At 40.7% G+C, this 20,093-nt stretch overlaps 1 protein-coding gene across 1 annotated transcript in view; it reads left to right on the top strand.

Annotated features, from left to right (window-relative positions):
* The window catches only part of COL6A6 (collagen type VI alpha 6 chain), a 62,848-nt gene extending 48,856 nt beyond the window's left edge, over nt 1-13,992 (top strand). The window contains exons 35-40 of the mRNA XM_068933440.1: nt 97-590; nt 5,684-5,777; nt 7,655-8,326; nt 9,718-9,793; nt 12,542-12,687; nt 13,429-13,992. Of these exons, the coding sequence (XP_068789541.1) occupies nt 97-590; nt 5,684-5,777; nt 7,655-8,326; nt 9,718-9,793; nt 12,542-12,686 (1,481 nt within the window). The 3' untranslated portion in view covers nt 12,687; nt 13,429-13,992. The remainder of the gene's footprint in view (nt 1-96; nt 591-5,683; nt 5,778-7,654; nt 8,327-9,717; nt 9,794-12,541; nt 12,688-13,428) is intronic.
* Nucleotides 13,993-20,093: the final 6,101 nt, after the last annotated feature.

The raw sequence follows: 20,093 nt of genomic DNA on the forward strand, positions 1-20,093 counted from the left end.
TATGTACGGCTTTTATATGCATTACTCTCCATATCTGAGATGCAAGGGAAATAAATAATTTACTAACTTGGGTTTTTTTTTTAATTATTTTCCTAGGAAAAATGAAGTGCCCACTATATCCAACAGAACTGGTGTTTGCCTTAGACATCTCTAGGACTGTCACCCCTGAGATATTTGAACGAATGAGAGAGATTGTAATAGCAATAGTGAATCAGGCCAGAATCAGAGACAGCAACTGCCCAGTGGGAGCCAGAGTCGCTGTCATTTCCTACAACTTGGATACCCACTACCTGATCCGCTTCTCAGAGTTTCGCAACAAGAATAAGCTTCTCAATGCACTAAAAAATATTCCTTATCAGAGATCTGCGGTTGAACGGGATGTTGGCAGTGCAATGAGTTTCATTGCCAAGAATGTTTTCAAAAGAACTCTCCAAGGTCCTAATGTAAGAAAAATAGCTGTGGTTTTTAGCCATGGGCCAGCTGAAAACGCATCTTCTGTTAAACAAGCTGTCCTGGAGATGAGTGCAGTGGAAGTCATTCCGGTAGTTTTTGCTTTTGAAGACACACCCCATATTTCTCAGGCTTTCCTGGTAAGAAATTTACTAAGCTTTTCTTCTTTGTGCTCAGTAGAGTTAGTTTAAAACAAGAAACCTTAAACATATTAGGTCATACTTATCCCATATGTAACACTGTTAAGCATAGTGACACATCTGTATCAAACTTGGATCCAAATTCTGCCAACCACCATCTGTCAGTTAATCTTCAGTGATGCTAATGAAAGCTGTGGAAATACTGGAGATTTCGTAAGAATATCTTAGCAGACCACAACAAAGGTAAGATGTGTGGACAATAAACTACAAGGGTAACTTTATAAATGGAGGGAAGGGAAATTTCTTGCGCAGTAAATTACCTCTTGCAGCAAGTTTTACAACTCTAATATTCTGGGACTATTCACATCTGGTTATAAGCCTACATGGCAGATCATGGAACGGCAGATCATGGAACAGCAGGTCATCTTTTCCTCACCTTTCAGTAGACGATTCATTCTGAAATAGTAAAACCTGTTTAGTAAAAGTAACCTCAGTGCAACCAGCAAGCTGTATACAGTGACTGGCCACACTGAGCAGGTGCAAATGCCACATTTTATTGCTTGCCAAAGAAGCTACCAAAAGAAGCTGGAACTGTGCAAAAGACTTCTAATACAAAATATATTACTGAGTGTTAAAAAACCTTTTTGTTCTTCATACGAGGATCTCCACAGTTTTAATTTGTATGAAATATGTGGAGCAATGAATAGAAAGAGAGAATTTTAAAAACTAAAATGATATTGCACGCTTTATGTAAAACACTACTAATGTCTGATATTGGCATGTTTTGATGCCAAGCTTTCTGAAGAGCTAACCACAAGAATAGTTAAGATGCGAGGAGTACTCTGTGGTTTTCCTGTTGTCTGCACTTCTGAATTAACCCCTGGGATAAAAAAAAAAAGTAGTATTTTAGCACTGGAGGTTTCTGAAGGAGACAGTTCTTCCAATGAACTTGGAGCATGCTCCATACCTCCTCTTTTGGGCCTGTTACTAGATATAAACAATCTTAATCTTCTCCAGGCTCAAAATGGGTGAATTCCCATGGGCAAGAAGTCCAGCAAAGTGGGCAGGAAACCTGCATGGATGAGCAAGGAACTCCTGGCAAAACTCCAACAGAAGAAGGAAGTCTACAGAATGTGGAAAAGGGGACAGGCCACTTGGGAGGAATACAGGGACGTTGTCAGAGTGTGCAGGGATGTGAGGAGGAAGGCTAAGGCCCAGTTGGAATTAAATCTGGCAAGGGATGTCAGGGACAACAAGAAGGGCTTCTTCAAATACATCAATAGCAAAAGGAAGACTAGGGAAAACGTGGGCCCGCTGCTGAATGGGGCGGGTGCCCTGGTGACGAAGGCTACAGAGAAGGCAGAGTTGCTGAATGCCTTCTTTGCTTCAGTCTTCACTGCTAAGGCCAGTCCTCAGGAATTCCAGACCTTGGAGACAAGAGAGGAAGGCTGGAGAAAGGAAGACTTTCCCTTGATGGGTTGAGATCCCTTGGGTTAGAGATCTTTTGGGCGAACCTGACATCCATAAATCCATGGGCCCCGATGGGATGCACCCACGAGTGCTGAGGGAGCTGGCAGATGTCATCGCTAGGCCACTCTCCATCATCTTGGAAAGGTCCTGGAGATCAGGAGAGGTGCCTGAGGACTGGAAGAAAGCCAATGTCACCCCAGCCTTCAAAAAGGGCAAGAAGGAGAACCCAGGAAACTAGAGGCCTGTCAGCCTCTCCTCCATCCCTGGAAAGGTGATGGAACAGCTCCTCCTGGAGGTCATCACTAAGCATCTGGAGGACAAGAAGGGGATCAGGAGTAGTCAGCATGGATTCACCAAAGGGAAATCATGCTTGACCAATCTGATCTGGCCTTCTACTATGGAATGACTGGCTGGGTAGATGAGGGCAGAGCAGTGGATGTTGTCTCCCTGGACTTGAGCAAGGCTTTGGACACTGTCTCCCATCACATCGTCCTAGGCAAGCTCAGGAGGTGTGAGCTGGATGAGTGGACAGTGCGGTGGATTGAGAACTGGCTGGATGGCCGAGCTCAGAGGGTTGTGGTCAGTGACGCAGAGTCTAGTTGGAGGCCTGTAGCTAGCGGTGTCCCGCAGATGTCAGTCCTGGGTCCAGTTGTGTTCAACGTATTCCTCAATGACCTGGAGGAAGGCACAGATGCACCCTCAGCAAGTTTGCTGATGATCCTAAACTGGGCGGAGTGGCTGACACACCAGAAGGCTGTGCTGCCATTCAGAGGGACCTGGACGGGCTGGAGAGATGGACAGAGGGGAACCTCCTGAAGTTCAATAAAAGGAAATGCAGGGTCCTGCACCTGGGGAGGAATAAGCCCACGCACCAGTACAGGCTGGGGGCTGACCTGCTGGAAAGCAGCTCTGCCAAGAAGGACCTGGGAGTGCTGGTGGACACCAAGTTGAGCATGAGGCAGCAGTGTGCCCTTGTGGCCAGGAGGGCCAATGGTACGCTGGGCTGCATTAGGCAGAGTGTTGCCAGCAGGTGGAGGGAGGTGATCCTGCCCCTCTACTCAGCCCTGGGGAGGCCCCACCTGGAGTGCTGTGTCCAGTGCTGGGCTCCCCCGTACAAGAGAGACACGGCACTGCTGGAGAGAGTCCAGTGGAGGGCTACAAAGATGATGAGGGGACTGGAGCATCTCTCCTGTGAGGGAAGGCTGAGAGAGCTGGGCCTGTTTAGCCTGGAGAAGAGAAGACTGAGAGGTGATCTCATCAATGTGTACAAGTATGTGAAGGGAGGGTGTCACGAGGATGGGGCCAGAATCTCCTACATTGTGCCCAGCGATAGGACGAGAGGCAACGGGCAGAAACTGAACCACAGGCAGTTCCATCTGAACCTGAGTAAAAACTTCTTTCCTGTGAGGGTGACAGAGCACCGGACCAGGTTGCCCAGAGAGGTAGTGGAGTCTCCTTCCCTGGAGATGTTCAAAACCCGTCTGGATGTGATCCTGGGCAACGTGCTGTAGGTGACCCTGCTTGAGCAGGGAGGTTGGACTAGATGATCTGCAGATCAAAGCCTATTCTAAGGTGGTTTCTGCCTTTGTCTTTTATATTTTCAAAATAAAGCTCAGAATTATTAGTAATCACGTTCCCCTTAATAGGGCTTCTGTACAAGTAATGCAAGTAGATTTTGTCCTTTAAAGTGAATGGGTACATACTGCAAATTCACTAAGGCATGCATTCATTTTTATTATTCTACTGTCTAGTTTCTGAAAGGATGTTGTACTGTGGTCACTTGCTGTAAAGAAGAAATGTCAGATGGGATTTGGTAACTGAGATTTTTTTCATAACTGGTAATTCCATTTAATGCTGCCAAATGGCCCTACAGGAAAAATGTGATTTATGTATTAAAAATTTCCTAGGAAATCCTGTAATTTCATTTGAGATAGAAAGACTCCAATTCAGTGACAGGTACTTGGCCTTAAAGCCTCTGTTAAAGAACAAGGATGTTTTTCTATGGAAGCATAGAAAAAAGAACATGCAATAATGATAACTTTGGGGTTGGGGGTAAGTTAGTCTTTTGTCTAATGAGGAATAAAAGAAAGGGTATATGAGCAAAGAATTGTGGGTGGGACATGAAAGATTCTGTTAAGTGTATGGAGCTATTGATTTAGGTTTTGTTGATGTAGGCCGAAAATATAAATAATAAGTGATCTTGCAGAAATTATAACACTGCCACGTAGGAAGGATTTTGAGAATTTGCAGTAGCTATTTCTTCCCTGTCTTCCCTACTTTACAAAGTAGAGCTGTTAATTTTTAAATTTAAGTTATGTTTCTCTAACACACAGTTGAAACTCACGGTATAATGCCCAAGATTATTTTAGCCTATTATTTTTTGATTTTGAATTGAATAATTAAATAATTGTCTGGGGCAAAGACTTCCACATCATGCATAGCGTAAGTAAGAGACTATGTTAGGTGCAGTGGGACTTCCTTTGGAAAACCCCAAAGAGAAACTGGCGGTGTTTCTCATTAGGACTGAATTACTTAGTCCTGTTTCTGTGTTTTATGTTACAGCTGAGTTCTTTGGAAAGGAAAACTCTTTCTTTTCCTCAAGTGTCACGCTGAACTCAGAGATTTACGGATGTGAGACTGAAGACTACTGAATCTCTCTGGTCTCATGCATACGTCTTGCTCACAAGAGCAAGCCCAGCAGGATCTGACCTGCTGCTTCTTTCAGGTTCACTGTGCATAGCTTCGTGTGTATGCTGGACTTTACTGGCAGACTTCACAACAGTTTATTCACACTTTGGTAGTATATATAAATGAATGGAAGCAATGCATATGTATAAAGGTATATATCGAAACATATAAATGAATGTTTATGAACTATGTAAGATTTTTCTCATTTTTCTCATAATTTGATTTCCTTTTGTGTCATTGGTAGATTTGTGGCTTTCTTGTTAGGAAAAAACAGCTATTTTAGAATCCAAGTGTTGAAGCAATATTTTAAAAGAGGACAAGAAATCTGATATCACATACTCTTAGTAGCGTTTCAGATAGGTCCCAGATTTGTAAGGACCCTCTGCATTTTAAAGTTCATCAACTCAGATCGCTTAGTTGGCCTTTGCTTTTGATAATGTTGTTACCTGAAGCTATTGCCAGAAATTTTGACTGTGCTACAGTGTTTTGTATATGACAGCCTTGCTGTCTCATGCATTTTTTCACACTCTGAGAATGCAAAATTTCCATTGGGCTCTGTCAGCTGAGGACCTGAGATAGACGCAGATGAATCTGAAGCCTTCTGGCAGTTTCAAAACAAGGGAATTTGCAGGAGCGCTGGCACTTTGCATGGAAGAAATCATGCAAAATTACTTTAGGTTATATGTAACTCAGATGGGACTTCTGTTTTTGTGCATGTATGTTAACAGCAGAAAAATGATTGTATCTCATTTTAGGGCATAGTTAGAAACAAGTATTGGAACTGGGTTATACACTAATTGTCCATAGTGTATGCCTCCCTGAATGGGGCTTCTGCACCAGTTTTGTGCACTAAACTTATGCTTCACCAGCAGCAAGAAGCCATGGAGTACGTACTCTAGCAGTACTGACCTGCCATCTTTATTTTTTGTTTCTAGATGGATGATTCTGGCTTGTTTCAGGTGCTAAATATTCGTGGTGAGCCTTATGATGAAACCTTACAAAGATTTAATCTCTGCACTCTGTGCTACGGTAAGACCCATGTAGTATTTTAAATTCGCAATAAAGGAGAAATACAGAGTTCCTTGGTGAAGAGCAGTGAGATGAGCGAAAGGGCTGATGTTTTCCTCTGGCTCTACAAAACCCTAAGACAATTATTTGTCCTTGTTTCTTACTGATGTGTTGAATTCCCAAAACAGACTGCATTTCCTAAGAGCACTGTATTTCCTCATTATTTGCAGGCAAACTATCATCTGCATTATCATGGCTGCCAAATCCATTTCAAGGGAAAATACTTGCATTAGAAGAATGTTTAATACTACAACTGATGAAGCTTAAAGCAGAAAAATACATCTAGAGTAATTTCCTTGGTCTTAGCTCTTTAGGACCTTCTGCCTAGGATGAATGCTTGCATTCCCATTCAGGGAATTTGATTACCTCTCTGACCGGAATGCCTTGTTGAAAAAAATCCATTTATTTAAATAGCGTCCTGAAAGCGATGTAATTAAAATTATCAGAGCAAGATTACCAATTTCCTTCAGTTTTAATAGCCTGCATTAAAAAGTTGACTAATATTTAAGAAGTTGTAGCAATGGTAATTGGTGCTCTCTTCTATGAAATAAATAATCTTCCAGTGCTGGTGAGGAGAGGTGATAGGGCTAGAGCCTACTTTCTGTCTTTCTACCCTTTTCCTCATCCTTCTTAGGATGAGTCTTTATGGTTTTTCCATGAATATGTAAAGCTGCAGAGTTCCTCTGTGTATTCCTCCCGGAACATACCGTGGTCTAAAAGATAGATGAGCTATTAGCAAGGAATATTGCACTTATGATTCAGCTAATGGCCTAAGATTCATGGGATGTTAGGTCCTCTGACCTCTTTGTGATGAATCCGTGCAATGCAGCAACTCTTAGCACACCTGACGGTTTGGTAGGAAGACTTCCAGTTCTGCTGGAATATGGAAAATCTACTTGTATGTTCTGGGTTTGACTTAGATTTACTTTTTATAAAAAGCTGTTTAAGCTGTGTAATTGCACAGATTAGCAAGTGTTTTAAAAGTCTTGATTACAGTCCTTTGGGAACTTTAAGAGTATTGCTGAACTTTGACTGCTGACCAGAGCCCTCAATAATTTGAAGGTTATCAATACCACACAGACTCTCTTCTGTGAAGAACATTGTTGTGAAAATTGGTCCTTGTGCTTTCTGCAATACTGGGAAAAATTGCAACTCTGCACATGTCATTTTCTTTTTTTGACACAAGGTGCTTTTTCAAAAACACTTTCCCTGATTTCTTCTCTTAGTGCCGCAATATTTTAGGTTTCCTTACAGAACTTCTAGCAGTTATATTCATGATGAGTACAATCTCTATTTAAATAGCCATTTAAATATGTTGTGACAAGTTCAGAATGTATGATAAATGATAAAAAACTGCTGCAGTTGTTGTGTGTAGTGATCTCTGTCATAACAAAAAATTTAAGCCCCTTATCAAGTACATATCGAAATAGATAGGACAGTTTTTATTTTTTAGTGATTTAATGGGAAGTAAGGACCTGGTTTCATCTTGCCTTCTTTTTATATATGTCCAAAAATAAACAATTATAATGTAATTAACTCTAAACCTGTGATTGGTTTTGAAGCTGTATTTGAGTTACATAGTTCATCCCCTGTGATTTCAATGGGAAATAGTGCAGATTGATTGTCTTGCAGAACCTACTGCATAGTTCTGTGCTTTAAGTGAGCCTTTGTTTTCCTAAATTGCTTAGAAGTCTTTCTAGTGGTTTTGTTCCCTTTTCTTTCTTTTTTTTTTTTTAATGGACTAGCCTGACACTTTAGAGCTATGATCACATTCCTTTTTACATCTTTACTTTGAGAATTGTCAAAAAAATGCTAACTGATTTTACACTCTTTTGCAGACAAATGTAACCCAAATGCTTTTTGTGAACGTCCCAGGCCCCGTTTACCAAGGGCATATGTGGATGCTGCATTCGTTTTGGATAGCTCACAGAAAATGAGTGGCGCTGAATTTGAGAAAGTTAAAGACTTCATAAGCAAAGCAATCACTGTATTCAGCATTTCCTCTGATCCAAAAACCTCTGTTGTAGGGGATAGAATAGCTGTGGTGAGCCACGCACTACCAGATTTCCAACCGGGTACAGGGAGCAGGCCAGTAAAGAAAGAATTTGACTTGCTTACCTACAGCAGTGAAGAGCAAATGAGAAAATATCTTAAAGAATCTCTTCATCAGCTCAATGGAGAGGCTGCTGTAGGCTACGCCATACAATGGGCAATGTTTAATATTTTCTCAGACATTCCCAATCCAAGGCAGCTCAAGGTTATTGTCATTGTATCTGCTGGAAAAACAAGTCAATGGGACAGGAAAACACTAAAGAGAATTTCCCGGGAAGCTAAGTGCCAAGGCTATGCACTGCTTGCAATTTCACTAGGAAAGTCCTATGACAGAAATGAACTGGAAGAGCTTGCAAGCACTCCTCTGGAACAGCATTTGGTTCAGCTCGGCAGAATCGACAAGCCAGCCCTTGACTATGCGATGAAGTTTTTGAAGCCGTTCATACATTTCCTCAAGAGTAAGTTATCACAACATAGGTGTTTTCTTGTTTTCCTGTGACTTTTCAGCGTTCCACACAAGCACTGGATGGGTAAGACTGCAGCATACTCATGGATGTGTGCGGCATGGGAGTTGCATTCATTCCCCTTTACCAGAGGTCTTCAGCCTTGTTCTTTGGATAAAACCAGAGGTTATATCCATGCTCCTTCATTCCATGAGTCTTTAGTTTGATGACAGGTATCTATAAGGCCTGTTGTTTCACAGAGAGTTTTAAGCAGGAACAACTAATGCAATGGAACTGGCTTTGATACCGAAAGAAGCCCTGCTAAAACTGCCTTTGCCATGCAGTGCAGCTGCCTGTCTCAATGTGGAACACTGCCCCTTTTCTTTGTCTAGAAATATCCCTGATTTTGAGATACAGATATTTGGCTATAAATACGTTCCTTTCAAATACACAAACACCACCAGCTTTCTCATGCAGAGAACCCTAGCCATCAGATAGTTAAGGATTTTTCGTTGCCTTTTTTTCCTAACATCAGTGAAATCTATGGCTTCTAACAGGATACAAAATCCTCAATGCAGTTCTTTGGGTGACTTCAACCTGATCACACTATAGATTCAGAAAGGAAAATGTGTAGGTAAAGGGGAAAAGCAGCCATCATCATGGTTGTTTAAATACATGCCAGAGGAGAATGCAAATGGGAACTGAAGTCAGTGCTCAATCTGTAATGTGTATATGGAAATCCTGTTATACTGGTGGGAATTAGAGGAAAGAGTTGGCTGTCAGCCTAAATGCTCTCTGCTTTACTGGAAAATTGGAGTGGAATATTAAGAACTGTCCAGCTCCCATTAAAGATCAACTTCAGCTGGCCTTCAGTGGGATCTAGGCACTTCTGCCCCATCAACCACCTTTGGAAGTCCCAGACCTGGATTTTTGCCTAACGTTAAAAAAAAAAAAAACATTTGTCTAATGAAAATGAGAACAGACTAGTGATTGCCTCTACAAAGCGAGTGATTGTAACTCTACAAAGCAAGTTATATTGTGAATGTAGACCATGTAAAAAGAGACCAGACACTGTCATTTTCAAAGACTTTGTCAGTGGCTTTTAGCTGAGCAGTCAGAGTAACCTACTAAGGAAATATGTGAACAAGTCTTCACATTCACTTAAGTTTCAGTGTATTCACATCCTTCATTTTTGCACTGAATTCAAGTCAATTGCACTTTTCCCATGAATGGGTAAAGAATGAGACCCCCACAGCATTCATCTTACTATATATAGTGTTTTTGATATGTGTATAAAATTAATGAGGTCCCTTGAGTTGCAATTATTCTTGCCTAGCAGGCAAAGCTTTGCCAAAATCTCCTAAGTCGCACAACACTAACGACTTTTGTTACCATCTTCTGAATAGGTAGCATCAACAACTACCCACCAGAAGAGCTCAAGGCAAAGTGTAACAGCTTCAGCTTTCAGACCAAAAGATCTATGTAAGTCTGTTGCATAATTATTTGAATATCTGGGGAATTAATGGTGAACAAGGTGTACTTTTGAAGCATTCTCCTTGTTGAGTGTTTTCAATGAGATTTTGTGTTTGGTTAGGTAGAAATTTGTTTAAAAGGCAAAGAGTAGAATTGGAGTGTAACAAACTTTAGAAATGGACAATATATCATGTTATATTTTAAAACAAGTCTAAATATTTGGGATAATATTAATATATATCCCTGATATTATTTTTGTGTTTTAAACATAACTTTGTACTCACCTAGAGCTGTGCATTATGCGCTCATGAATATTTCCAAGGGCCATAATATATTTCAACATAAAATTCCTGCTTTTTTATTACATGAAGACTTAAATGTAATGAGAAAGAAGAAATAAAAACTGAGGAAGTCAGTCACTGATGGCAGCCAGGTTTGTGATTCCTCCTGTGAAAATCATCGGTTGATTGTAAAACTAAATCAAAGCACAGGGCTCATGTTTCACTGCTGCTTTCTGTGCAGGGCATCAGTAGGGAACTGCCCAGCAGGACACACACCAGAACAGTGCTGCGCAAGGGCTGTGAGGCCAGTTTTCACCCTTCTGAGACCTGTGTCCGGGTCTTCAAGGGAAACATGAAGGCAAAAGTCATCTCCAGGGTTACTTGGGGCAGTGTTTCCTGAAGTGTAATTAAGAGCAGCCCCAAGGTTTCTGAAGTTTTCCTGGTTGGTACTACTGTAGAGCCCATAACAAACTCTGTTATGCAGGCAGGCACAATGTCACCTCACATCTACTTGTTATGACAGCCTTAGCATGATCCTAGAGCAGAATTTGAAATCTCATATTAGAAAAAAATGATGTTATTAATGAGCAAAAAGAAAACTTTTGACGTTCGTTTCTCCTGCTTTTGGAAGACTGTGATTTGAAGATAACAAGAATTACAGAATATGTAAGAGGCCTGTTGCAACAGTCATTTTGCTTTGGTAACATCTACCAATATCCTTTTCCGGTTCTCTGGATGAGAATAACAGAATAAGAATTTAAAAATGACTGTGCTGGGAATACAAAATGCTGAGACTAAAAGTAGGAATTCATGTAGTTAACTTACTACAGGAGTTTTGAATGAGCTAAATGAGCTTTAATGATGTTTGCTCTGATATGCTGGCTACTGGTTTTTGGATGTAAAAGCAAACTACATTTCAATACATGCATGCAAATTCATCTTTGACTTTAGGAGCTATACTGGAAACATTAATTTACGAAAACATTTGTTGAAGTTAGAATGATATATGGAAAATGGGCAAAGATGAAGGATATTTTTAAAATGACAGCTGGTCTGGAAACACAGGAAGAGTGGAAAGCGTGTTCTTTGCAAGGATTGCCTTATAAAGCATGTACATAAGCTATACTATACTTAGGACTGCGTGATTATTAGCGTTCTAAATATTTGTTTATTTTGGAACATTACAGGGCAGAGAATCAATTGCAAATAGGTGTATGAGTGACTCTTCACTTTACAGGCATTTTTACTCCTCTCTTTAGAGGAGTTTTTGGAACATGAACAGTGGGACTATGGCCACTTGATTTCATGTGCCTATGAAAAAGTTTAGAGGTGTATATGTATGCTCAAATGCTAAGCTTGTTTTCAAATAAAGGTAACACAGGAGAAATAAGCTTTCAGTCCTCAAAGACCCAGGTCCAGGCACCTGTGAGCAGTAAAACGTGAAAATTCAAGAAAGAATGGCACACAAAAAAAAAAATTCATATCCACCTGGGCACAGGGTGTGAGGCCTTTCACAGAAGTGTTAGCAGCATTTTAAGGGGCTGGGAGCTGCTCTTTTGTGACACTTCTGGCGATCCCTGGTGCCCTTTAGCTGGGGTGTCTTTTTTCATTGCTTCTTTGGACTACTTGTTTGCAAGGCTACTAAGCACATCAGAGAAGCGTTCTTTAATTCAGAGGTGATGCTGATGCAAAAGAAGTCCCCGATGCTGCTGAGCTTTAAGCACAATTGCAGCCAAGAGATGTGAAGAAGCAGTGATGAGCTTTTGAACACACGGGTTTGTTATCCATGAGCCAGAGAGGAGCAGGAAGCAGGACAACCAGAAGATACCTTAATCAAAAATAACTAGAGAAGCTGGCTGAGGGTTCTTGTTTCTGTTTTCTTACATTTAGAAATATCATCTCTTGTTTGTAACTGCCCTGTTCTCAGTTTTCTGTAGCTGCAGTTTGCAGGTAAGTTGCCTTGGAGCATGGCTAATAGTAGCAGTATCACTGAGTTGTAAGAATCAACGTTGTTTTTCATTCCTGCTGAAGCTTGATGTATTTTCTGGAGAGCAGTTACATTCTCTCAAGCTTTTCTGCACATGCACTGAGCAGAGGCATTTCTAAAGTTCATTCACCTTTTTTCATTATACATAAATCAGTTAGTAAAACTTATTTTTGTCAAGAGAAGTGACTGCAGGCAAAACATTGTTCAAACATTAAAAAAATTATGCATTGTCCTTATTCTGTGTATAAGAAGGCTGCAGTCCTCTGAAATTATATCTTTTTCAGGGGGGAAAAAACACCCCAGCGTTTATTCTTTTATTCAGCACATTACGCTGTAATTTCAGCCTGTTCATAGTTCTGCTACGATTAGGCCTTCCATTCTGTCAACAGGCTGTGAGCAATTTCCTTAAGGAAGTCAGGTCTCTCTTGTTTTAGACCCGTGAAAGTGTTATCGCCACATGCCCTGATTACGTCCTGTGTTTATCCTTAGTTTTGAAAAAGAGAGGATGTCTGCGGACCATGCCATCAAAGAGGCTACTCCATCCACTCTGCAGTTGTACCCAAGAGGAATGTTTGAGGCTGATAGAAAATTTACTCCTTCAGAAATAAAAGCTTCCAAGAAAAAACAGAACTGAGGTAACCAGAATTTTAAGGCGTAGTTTTCAGAAACATAAAACCCTTCAGCCCAGCTGGAGGCAACGGAGACTATGGGTAACTGTGGTACCTGTGTTTGATAGAAACAAGCAAGAGAAGGCAGAAATACCACCTCACCAACTAGCCCGTGGGTCATCCCAAATCAGCTTTACAACACCAAGTCGAAGGAGGGTGCTGTCTTCTCTACCCTTGCCCCTGCCTCAGGCTGATTTTTTCATTGCTTTTCTCTTTCTCTGTTTACAGATGAATGATTCTCATAAACCTCTCTGCCCATTTTCTGGCAAAAGCCTCTCGAAAGTGGATGGAAAGCCTGCTGCTGCCTGCTGACACTGTTCAGTGGGAGGCCACACGCAGGGATTTCAAGTCGTTCAGGGAGAGGTTATTTAGAGAGAGTGTGGAGATGCTCTATACTCGTCTCAGACTAGAGATAAAATGAAGATGGAGTTTGTGGATCCTCCACTTCCTACATCCTTGTCTCCTTCTTTCTTTCTCTCCAGTATCTTTCTCTCCCCCTCCTTGAGAGGGGAAAATGGGGTGTGTTTTGGCATTATCAGCTACAAAGCTCAGTAAGTCTGCGGGCTTATGTTTGTGAGCTGGGAAAGGATTTCCTTAGATAAATGCTTGCTATCTTAAATATGTGCAAGCAGACAACGGAGAGAAATGAACTGAAGAAATTACTTCCTGCCTTCATAAGGAGACGTTTTTGTTTGTTTTGCTTTTCAGATGTTTGGAAAAGGGAAACATTCAGCCCTGTAGAAGGGACGCAGTAACCTGAAGAAGGGCAGAAACAGCTCATGATCTTAGCATGCAAATAAACTGCCTTCCAGTAATTACCTGTTTCTCTTCAGTGTTTCCAAGAGTTATGCAGAGCAAGCTCACCTGAAAGATACTTGTATCCAAATTACAATGCCTCTGTCATGCCTCAGAGAATGATAATATCTCCATTGCTTTCAGAAGCTTGGAAATGTACTTGAGGTCTGATTTTACTAAGTGACTTCTGTACTTTACAGATTAGGCTTTTGAGAAGCTTCGTTCTATCACAATGTTCAGCTCATCTGGGCTTTTTGTTGGTGCTGACTGACTAGCTTTGTGCCATGAACTTTGTATTTTACTTTTTCTGTTGCTTTTATTACACGAGATTGCAAGATTTTCATTTATCTCAATGGCTTCGCTTTAACATGCATATACTTCCTCATTACAATGCTTGGCAAAACAAAGCATCTGTAGAACAATTTATTTTAGATGAAAGAAAACTGCAGAGTAAAAATTAAATTTAGTATCTTCATGAAAGAGCATAGTGTATATTCCTTTCGCGATTTACGGTATCACTAATGCCTCACAAAACGGAGTTGTCCCTCGGAAAGGGAGAAATTTGAGAAATATAAAGATAAGAGTGCGAGAAAAGATTGTTTTCTGTCTTCTGAGAATCCTTTCCAGGAACTGGGTAGTAATGGAGTTCTTATATAGAAAAACAGAAGAGATTTATATTGAAATAACACATTTTCTGCATTCAGCTGATGTGATGTCAAGTCATCGTAACAATGGAAGAAAAGATGACTGTCCGAAGGCTGCACATTTCATGAAGCTTCAGATAAGGATTAACAAATAAAAAAACTGTAGCAGCTGGAAATGAGCACATGCCATACTTCTTTAAATGATGGCAATTATAATGTGCTGAACATCATAGAATATCAACTGCTCTTTAGCTGTAAAGCTAAAAATCTCAGGAGAGTAAGGTGTCCATTCTGAGCTCATTAAAATTGCCAGCTACTTCACACATTACACTCTAATTCAGAACTGTGCAGTACACAACATGACATGGAAAAAAGTTTTTAAAACTGTACTCCAGAAGGATAAAATATTTTAGCTATCAGAACTGCCAGTGGAGATTCCTTAGATATTTCATATGTCGATAATAATGGGTTTCTTGCAGATGTAAACTTCTCTTAAAGTAAGTTACTGGACCTATTTTACAAAAAGAGTCTAAACGTTGACTTTGTAGAGGGGATTCTTTTTCATGTCAGGCTGTTATTTCTGTGAAAGAAGAATTGGAGTGTGGTACTCAAAAAGGACTGGATACACTTTCTTTTATCAAGCTATAGGAAAGTCTAAGGTGAGTATAGGGGAATATCGCTACTGCATCCTATCCATTGTACAGTTCAGGAGCTCTTTGCTAAAGAAGACGGGGTAGAGAATAAACACCCAAACATTTGAAAAGTGCTTTCTTTTGTGCAAAGACCCTTGGTTTTGTTCTTTGTTCATCCAAAGAAAAGAACTAGTTTAATTGGAAATGGTTTCCTCCTTGGCCATGCTGGGAGGGTAGGAGGAAAACCCTGGAGAGTGGGGTTCTCCCTCTCTAGTCTTTCCACCCTCCTCTCTACTGTAGCCTCAGCTGTCCTGCTTCTGCCCATAAGCTTATTCTTAGTATCCTTTCCTCTTCTCTCTCCTCACTTTCTGTCTCACCATAGAATTTTACTTGCTGTAACTCACAAAACCTTTTCTCTGTCCCACATGACAAATCTCCTCCTCACTCCCTTTGGTCTGCCAGGAGAGTTTCGAAGATGCTGCAATATGTGGTGATTGTGTGCTGTTTACACAGCTCAGCTATTGTGATAGTGCTGGCACCAAAATAATGGTACCAAAATGGTACCATTATTAATGGTTCTCAAGGGTGGAATGCACTTACTGAAAGCAGTTGGAAAAATAATGTAATATTTTAGGTGAAAGGTTATGTAGGATATGTACTTAGGAAAATGTTTTTCACTTAAGAGATGGGACATGTATGCTTTCTTTCCCAAATCATGACCCAAGAACATTTAGAAATGGAGCTCATATGGAGGCTAATTCTTAAAATAAAATCTTTGACCTATTTTGAAAAAAAAATAGCATTTTCATCTCTTCCTTAACAGTGCCACGATCTAATTCAGGTTTTTTATTTCTTAATAAATAGTGTGGTAGGTCACTTGTCACTGTGCCACCACAGGGAGCTTTTAGTGCTGTTTTTTTCTGGGTAGGCGCTCACATTTCGTTTCTCAGCAGAATATTTGAATCCCCTGCAAGTAGGATATATACTTAAGGAGCGCAGCTCGGTGACTAGTAGCTCCCCCATACTGTTTGCTCTTCCCTCCAGCTGTACTACAAAAGGTTTTCTAATCACAGGTGGCTTCATGCCTGCCTCACGCTGTGTGCAGTGTGTTGCATTGTTTCAAAGACAAAAGCTTGCATAGCTGCATTGTTTGTTAGGCTGGGACAGGATTTATCCTCTAGCCAATTCCACAACAAGGATAAGCTAATAGAGTATTAAGGAGTAACTCTGGGATGAACAAAGGGGAACATCTGTTGTGTTACTGTGGTGTCTTTATGAGAAGATACCAAAAAACCCAGTTGCTTCCCCTCCCACTTGCTGATCTCTTTTCAGTGTGTCCCATGTATCTGCAGCCCAAGAGGAAATGGATGCTGTGGCTGCGTCTATGCATCGTGTCTCCTGAAACAGCCCAGGTCACAGCTGAGCTCACGCTCCATCCTTTCTCTCAGTAGGGCATTAAATTTGTCTCTTCCCTCTGTACTGCTGATGACCTTTGCAACATCTGGAGAGACACTTCCTGACTTTGAGACCCCTACCTCGCTGTCACATTTAGAGGAAATTGGCCTAAGTGTGCACAATTCTACTGCAGCAAGACTGACGGACAGACTTTGTAACATCATGAACCTTGTTTTCATGGGAAAGAAGCGTACAAAGGGCTGTAGGTGTCACTACAGCACTACACAATACAGGTGTCACTTCGCAAATGGCTGCACTCCACTCTCCTCTCTCAAAATGGCCAGACCTTCGTTGTACCTATGGAAGACTTTCTTTTTAAAACTAGCAACCTAGGTCATCAGATTCTGAGGAATTTTACATTTATAAACTAAAAATGAAAGTTGGACTGAGGCAGGAAAGTGCTTTCCAGCTAATTTTCTCTGACTAAACTGTCCAGAAACCCCCAAAAATGTTGGCCCGGACTTCATATATCACTAAGCTAGTGGTTCTTGATCTTTGCTGCATGTCTCCTGTGAGAACAATGCCATGTGAGTGGTCGCCTCCTTATTCTAGCAAAAAAGGAATTTGTGACAAAAACTTGGGAAGATATGAGGGTAGATAACAGAACAGTCTATCACACCCTTATGGAAACTGAAAATATTGCCATGAGTGTCCTGACCAGCTCACATAACCGTATGTTGTATGTGTACATAGGAACACATAATGTTCACGCTTTAAACTCTGACTATGCTGAGCTGTTAGTGCTTGTTGTGTGTTAGTGCCTTGTGATTATGTAACTTCCTATGGCTAATGTGTACAGATTGCTTTCACTCTAGCATAATGTATTTTTGAGACTACATTACCAAACACAATACTTCTTTATAAAATACTCATTTTCTCCAAACGATACTGAAAAAACAATAGGTATCTCAGCATATTGCTGCTTATAATCTGATATAATGATATGATACATGGACATGATACACAACCCATATTGCTTTTGAAGATGAGTGAAAATTTGCAATATGTTATTGATAGAGTTGCAGGTGATGGGAAAGTGTCACTGAATGCCAGAGGCTTTTTCTTTCACTCATCCTTTTGCAGGCTTAGGACATAATGGCCTTCTTCTGCTTCAGTCTAAGGTTCATTAAAATTTTGGCTTATGTTAGTTAATACAAAGCTATTTACATTTCTAAGTTACCTTTTCATATAAAGGGTTACAAATCTTACAAGTCAAGCTTCCTTTCTCCTCAAGGTGATCTCCTTTTCATTCTGCCTCGTGTCTTTCAAAAAGCTGACATTTAAAAACAGGTCCTTTTCAAAATTTGCTTTTACAAATCATCCGGGAGAGTTTCCTGATTTTACACATGATCCTCATGTGTGCTTTCACTTCTGCTACTGTTTTTTTCCTGATTTTATTTCATTTTCAGATACTAAGGCACTCTTGCAATTTTTGCTGAGAAATCCTTTTTGCTAAAACCATGCATAAATAAAAATATCCAAAAGAAGGATTTTTAAAGTGTTGTTTGAAACAGAAGTCTTTGCAGGTCTTCCTCAAAATTGCAAGAACTAGTAATAAAAATGGACAGGGCCAAACCAGGTTAGCGGGAACCTCAAGGGAGTGGAGAAGACTGAACGCCATCCTGACAGCTGCTGCTGGCAATGAGCCTAGCAATGAAGTTCCCAGTTTAAGGGAGAAGGGAAAGTTTCTCTGTAGGGTCCTGGAAGCCTTTGAAAGATGCGTAACTCGATTTGGAAGGTTGTTCTGGCAGGCAAGTGGGGGAGATGCTTTTAAAAGGATGTGAGTCTCTTGAAGCAGCTTTGGAGGGGATGAAGTTCAGAACTTACAAGCATCCTCCTTTTACCTGGTAAGTATCACACTTTCTCTTCCATTTATCTTATCTGAAACCTTACTCTCCTGTTTGTTAGTGATATCCTGATTTTTTCCTTAAAAACGTCTTCACTCTTTGATTTTTTAGATGGATAACTATACAAAGCCCCTGCTATAATCTTTCTCTCTCCCCTGCATTTATAGCCTTACATCCTTTAGATCTCTGTATACATATGCCAACCGGCATTTTACTCTCTGGATTTCTTTAGTGAGCAATCATATTTTTATCATTTATTTTTTTATAGTAGAGACATTGCATTCCTAGTAAATTACTGCTTTGTTGTCATCAGTGAGTGCACTAATACAGCTCAACACTTTAAAGTATTCACTGACAACAATAGGAATCCTCCTTTTACTTGACACGGTAATGACGTCCAAAAGATGTCAAGAAGTCAGAAACAGGTTCTTGAGGTAAGTACTGATTTTTGGTGTCTTAGTGGGATCAAAAGTGAAAGCCTATCGAAATCTTGCAGAGTCATTGGTTTCAAAAATATTTAGAGGCTCTATGATTAACATCTCTCAGATCCATATTTTATGTATATGGTATACATCATTTTACTAATTTGGCTCAGATAAGCACATAGAAAGGTTTTTTTTTTTTTTTTTTTTTTTTTTGCTGTTTGATAAATGGATGTCTTTGTATAATGATTATTATATTCCTCAAAACTGTAAGGAGATTTAATAATAAAATCTGGGAGGAATGTTTCCTGTTAGCACTGCCTAAAATTTTAGAAGAGTGAAAAATGAATTTGCACTGGGCTGGAAAATTTTAAGGTGAAAATAATCTGTTTAAATTGAACTGAAACAGAAATTTCTGGTTTTATTCTGGCTACGGAAGAAGAAGCAGAAACTTCTCATGAAAAACACTTTCATGTTACAAAAATTGTGAATGACACATCCATTAACTTGTAAACTCTTTCTCCACCCCTTTCCCAATGTGCTTTCTTTGTATCTAAAGCTATTTGCTAAATTCAACATCTATTGACAAATCTTTTCAGTCGCACTAAAACTCCATTTTTGGCAAAGCCATCCCTCCCCAGTCAAATGCCATCCCGCTGTCATCTCCTGAGATGTCTTTGAACAGGCAGAGAGATGCTCCTACATGGGGCTGGGGGGCACTAGCTTCAGGCACGTCCTCTTCCTGGCAGATCATCAGAATCACTGGGTTTGTCTGTACAGTTTTGCATTTGAACACTTGATCCTGCTCTCATGCCTGGCCACATGCGAACCTTGCACGTACATGCACGTGGTACATGCTAGACCTTGCCACACGCTTACAGCCAAGTGCCATGAGGAGGCTCATAGCTGAGCACTGAAGGGTTTCTGCACCCCTGGAAGCCCCAAAGAGTGGCGCACGCTTAGCAGTGGTGAGAATAGGTGAAGTTAACCTAGTTGACTTTATTCTTAAGTGTACCCAAAGTGCTCACACAGACCATTGCCACTAAGAAATAGTTTAGAAAGCGGCCACCTCTAGAGTGTTTGCTATGGTATCTCAGCATGGGGAGTGAGTGAGGTAAGCGATCATTTTTGACTCTGTCCTCGGGCAGTCTAGAAGCCTTGCATGGTCAGGTAACAGCTCTCAGAAAGGCAGCAATAGCTTCCTGCTGAAAGAGAGAGAGCAGATGCTTCCTGAGCCATCTTTCAGCGAGGCTTTTGTGGTAGAAGGCCTGGTCTGCTCCCTTTGCATCCATACCTCGAGAGTGGCAGGCTCAATTGCAGGCGAGGCTGCTGGTGCATTGCCCCTGCTGCCCTCAACAGTGGCATCACTCCAGAACTGAGCAGATGCAGTGTGGTTACCTCAGTACAGGTTCAGGGCACATGAATGTGCTCATCATGCCATATGGACATACAATGCAGTAGTGTACATTATTACATATGTCCTGGTCCTGATGGGGAAGAATATAACTCCTGAGAGTGTGTGGGGATGATGGAGTGGTTACACTTACATGCACTGGCCCATCTAACCTCTCAAGGGGC

This window comes from Struthio camelus, chromosome 2, assembly GCF_040807025.1.
Source record: "Struthio camelus isolate bStrCam1 chromosome 2, bStrCam1.hap1, whole genome shotgun sequence".
NCBI lineage: Eukaryota > Metazoa > Chordata > Aves > Struthioniformes > Struthionidae > Struthio > Struthio camelus.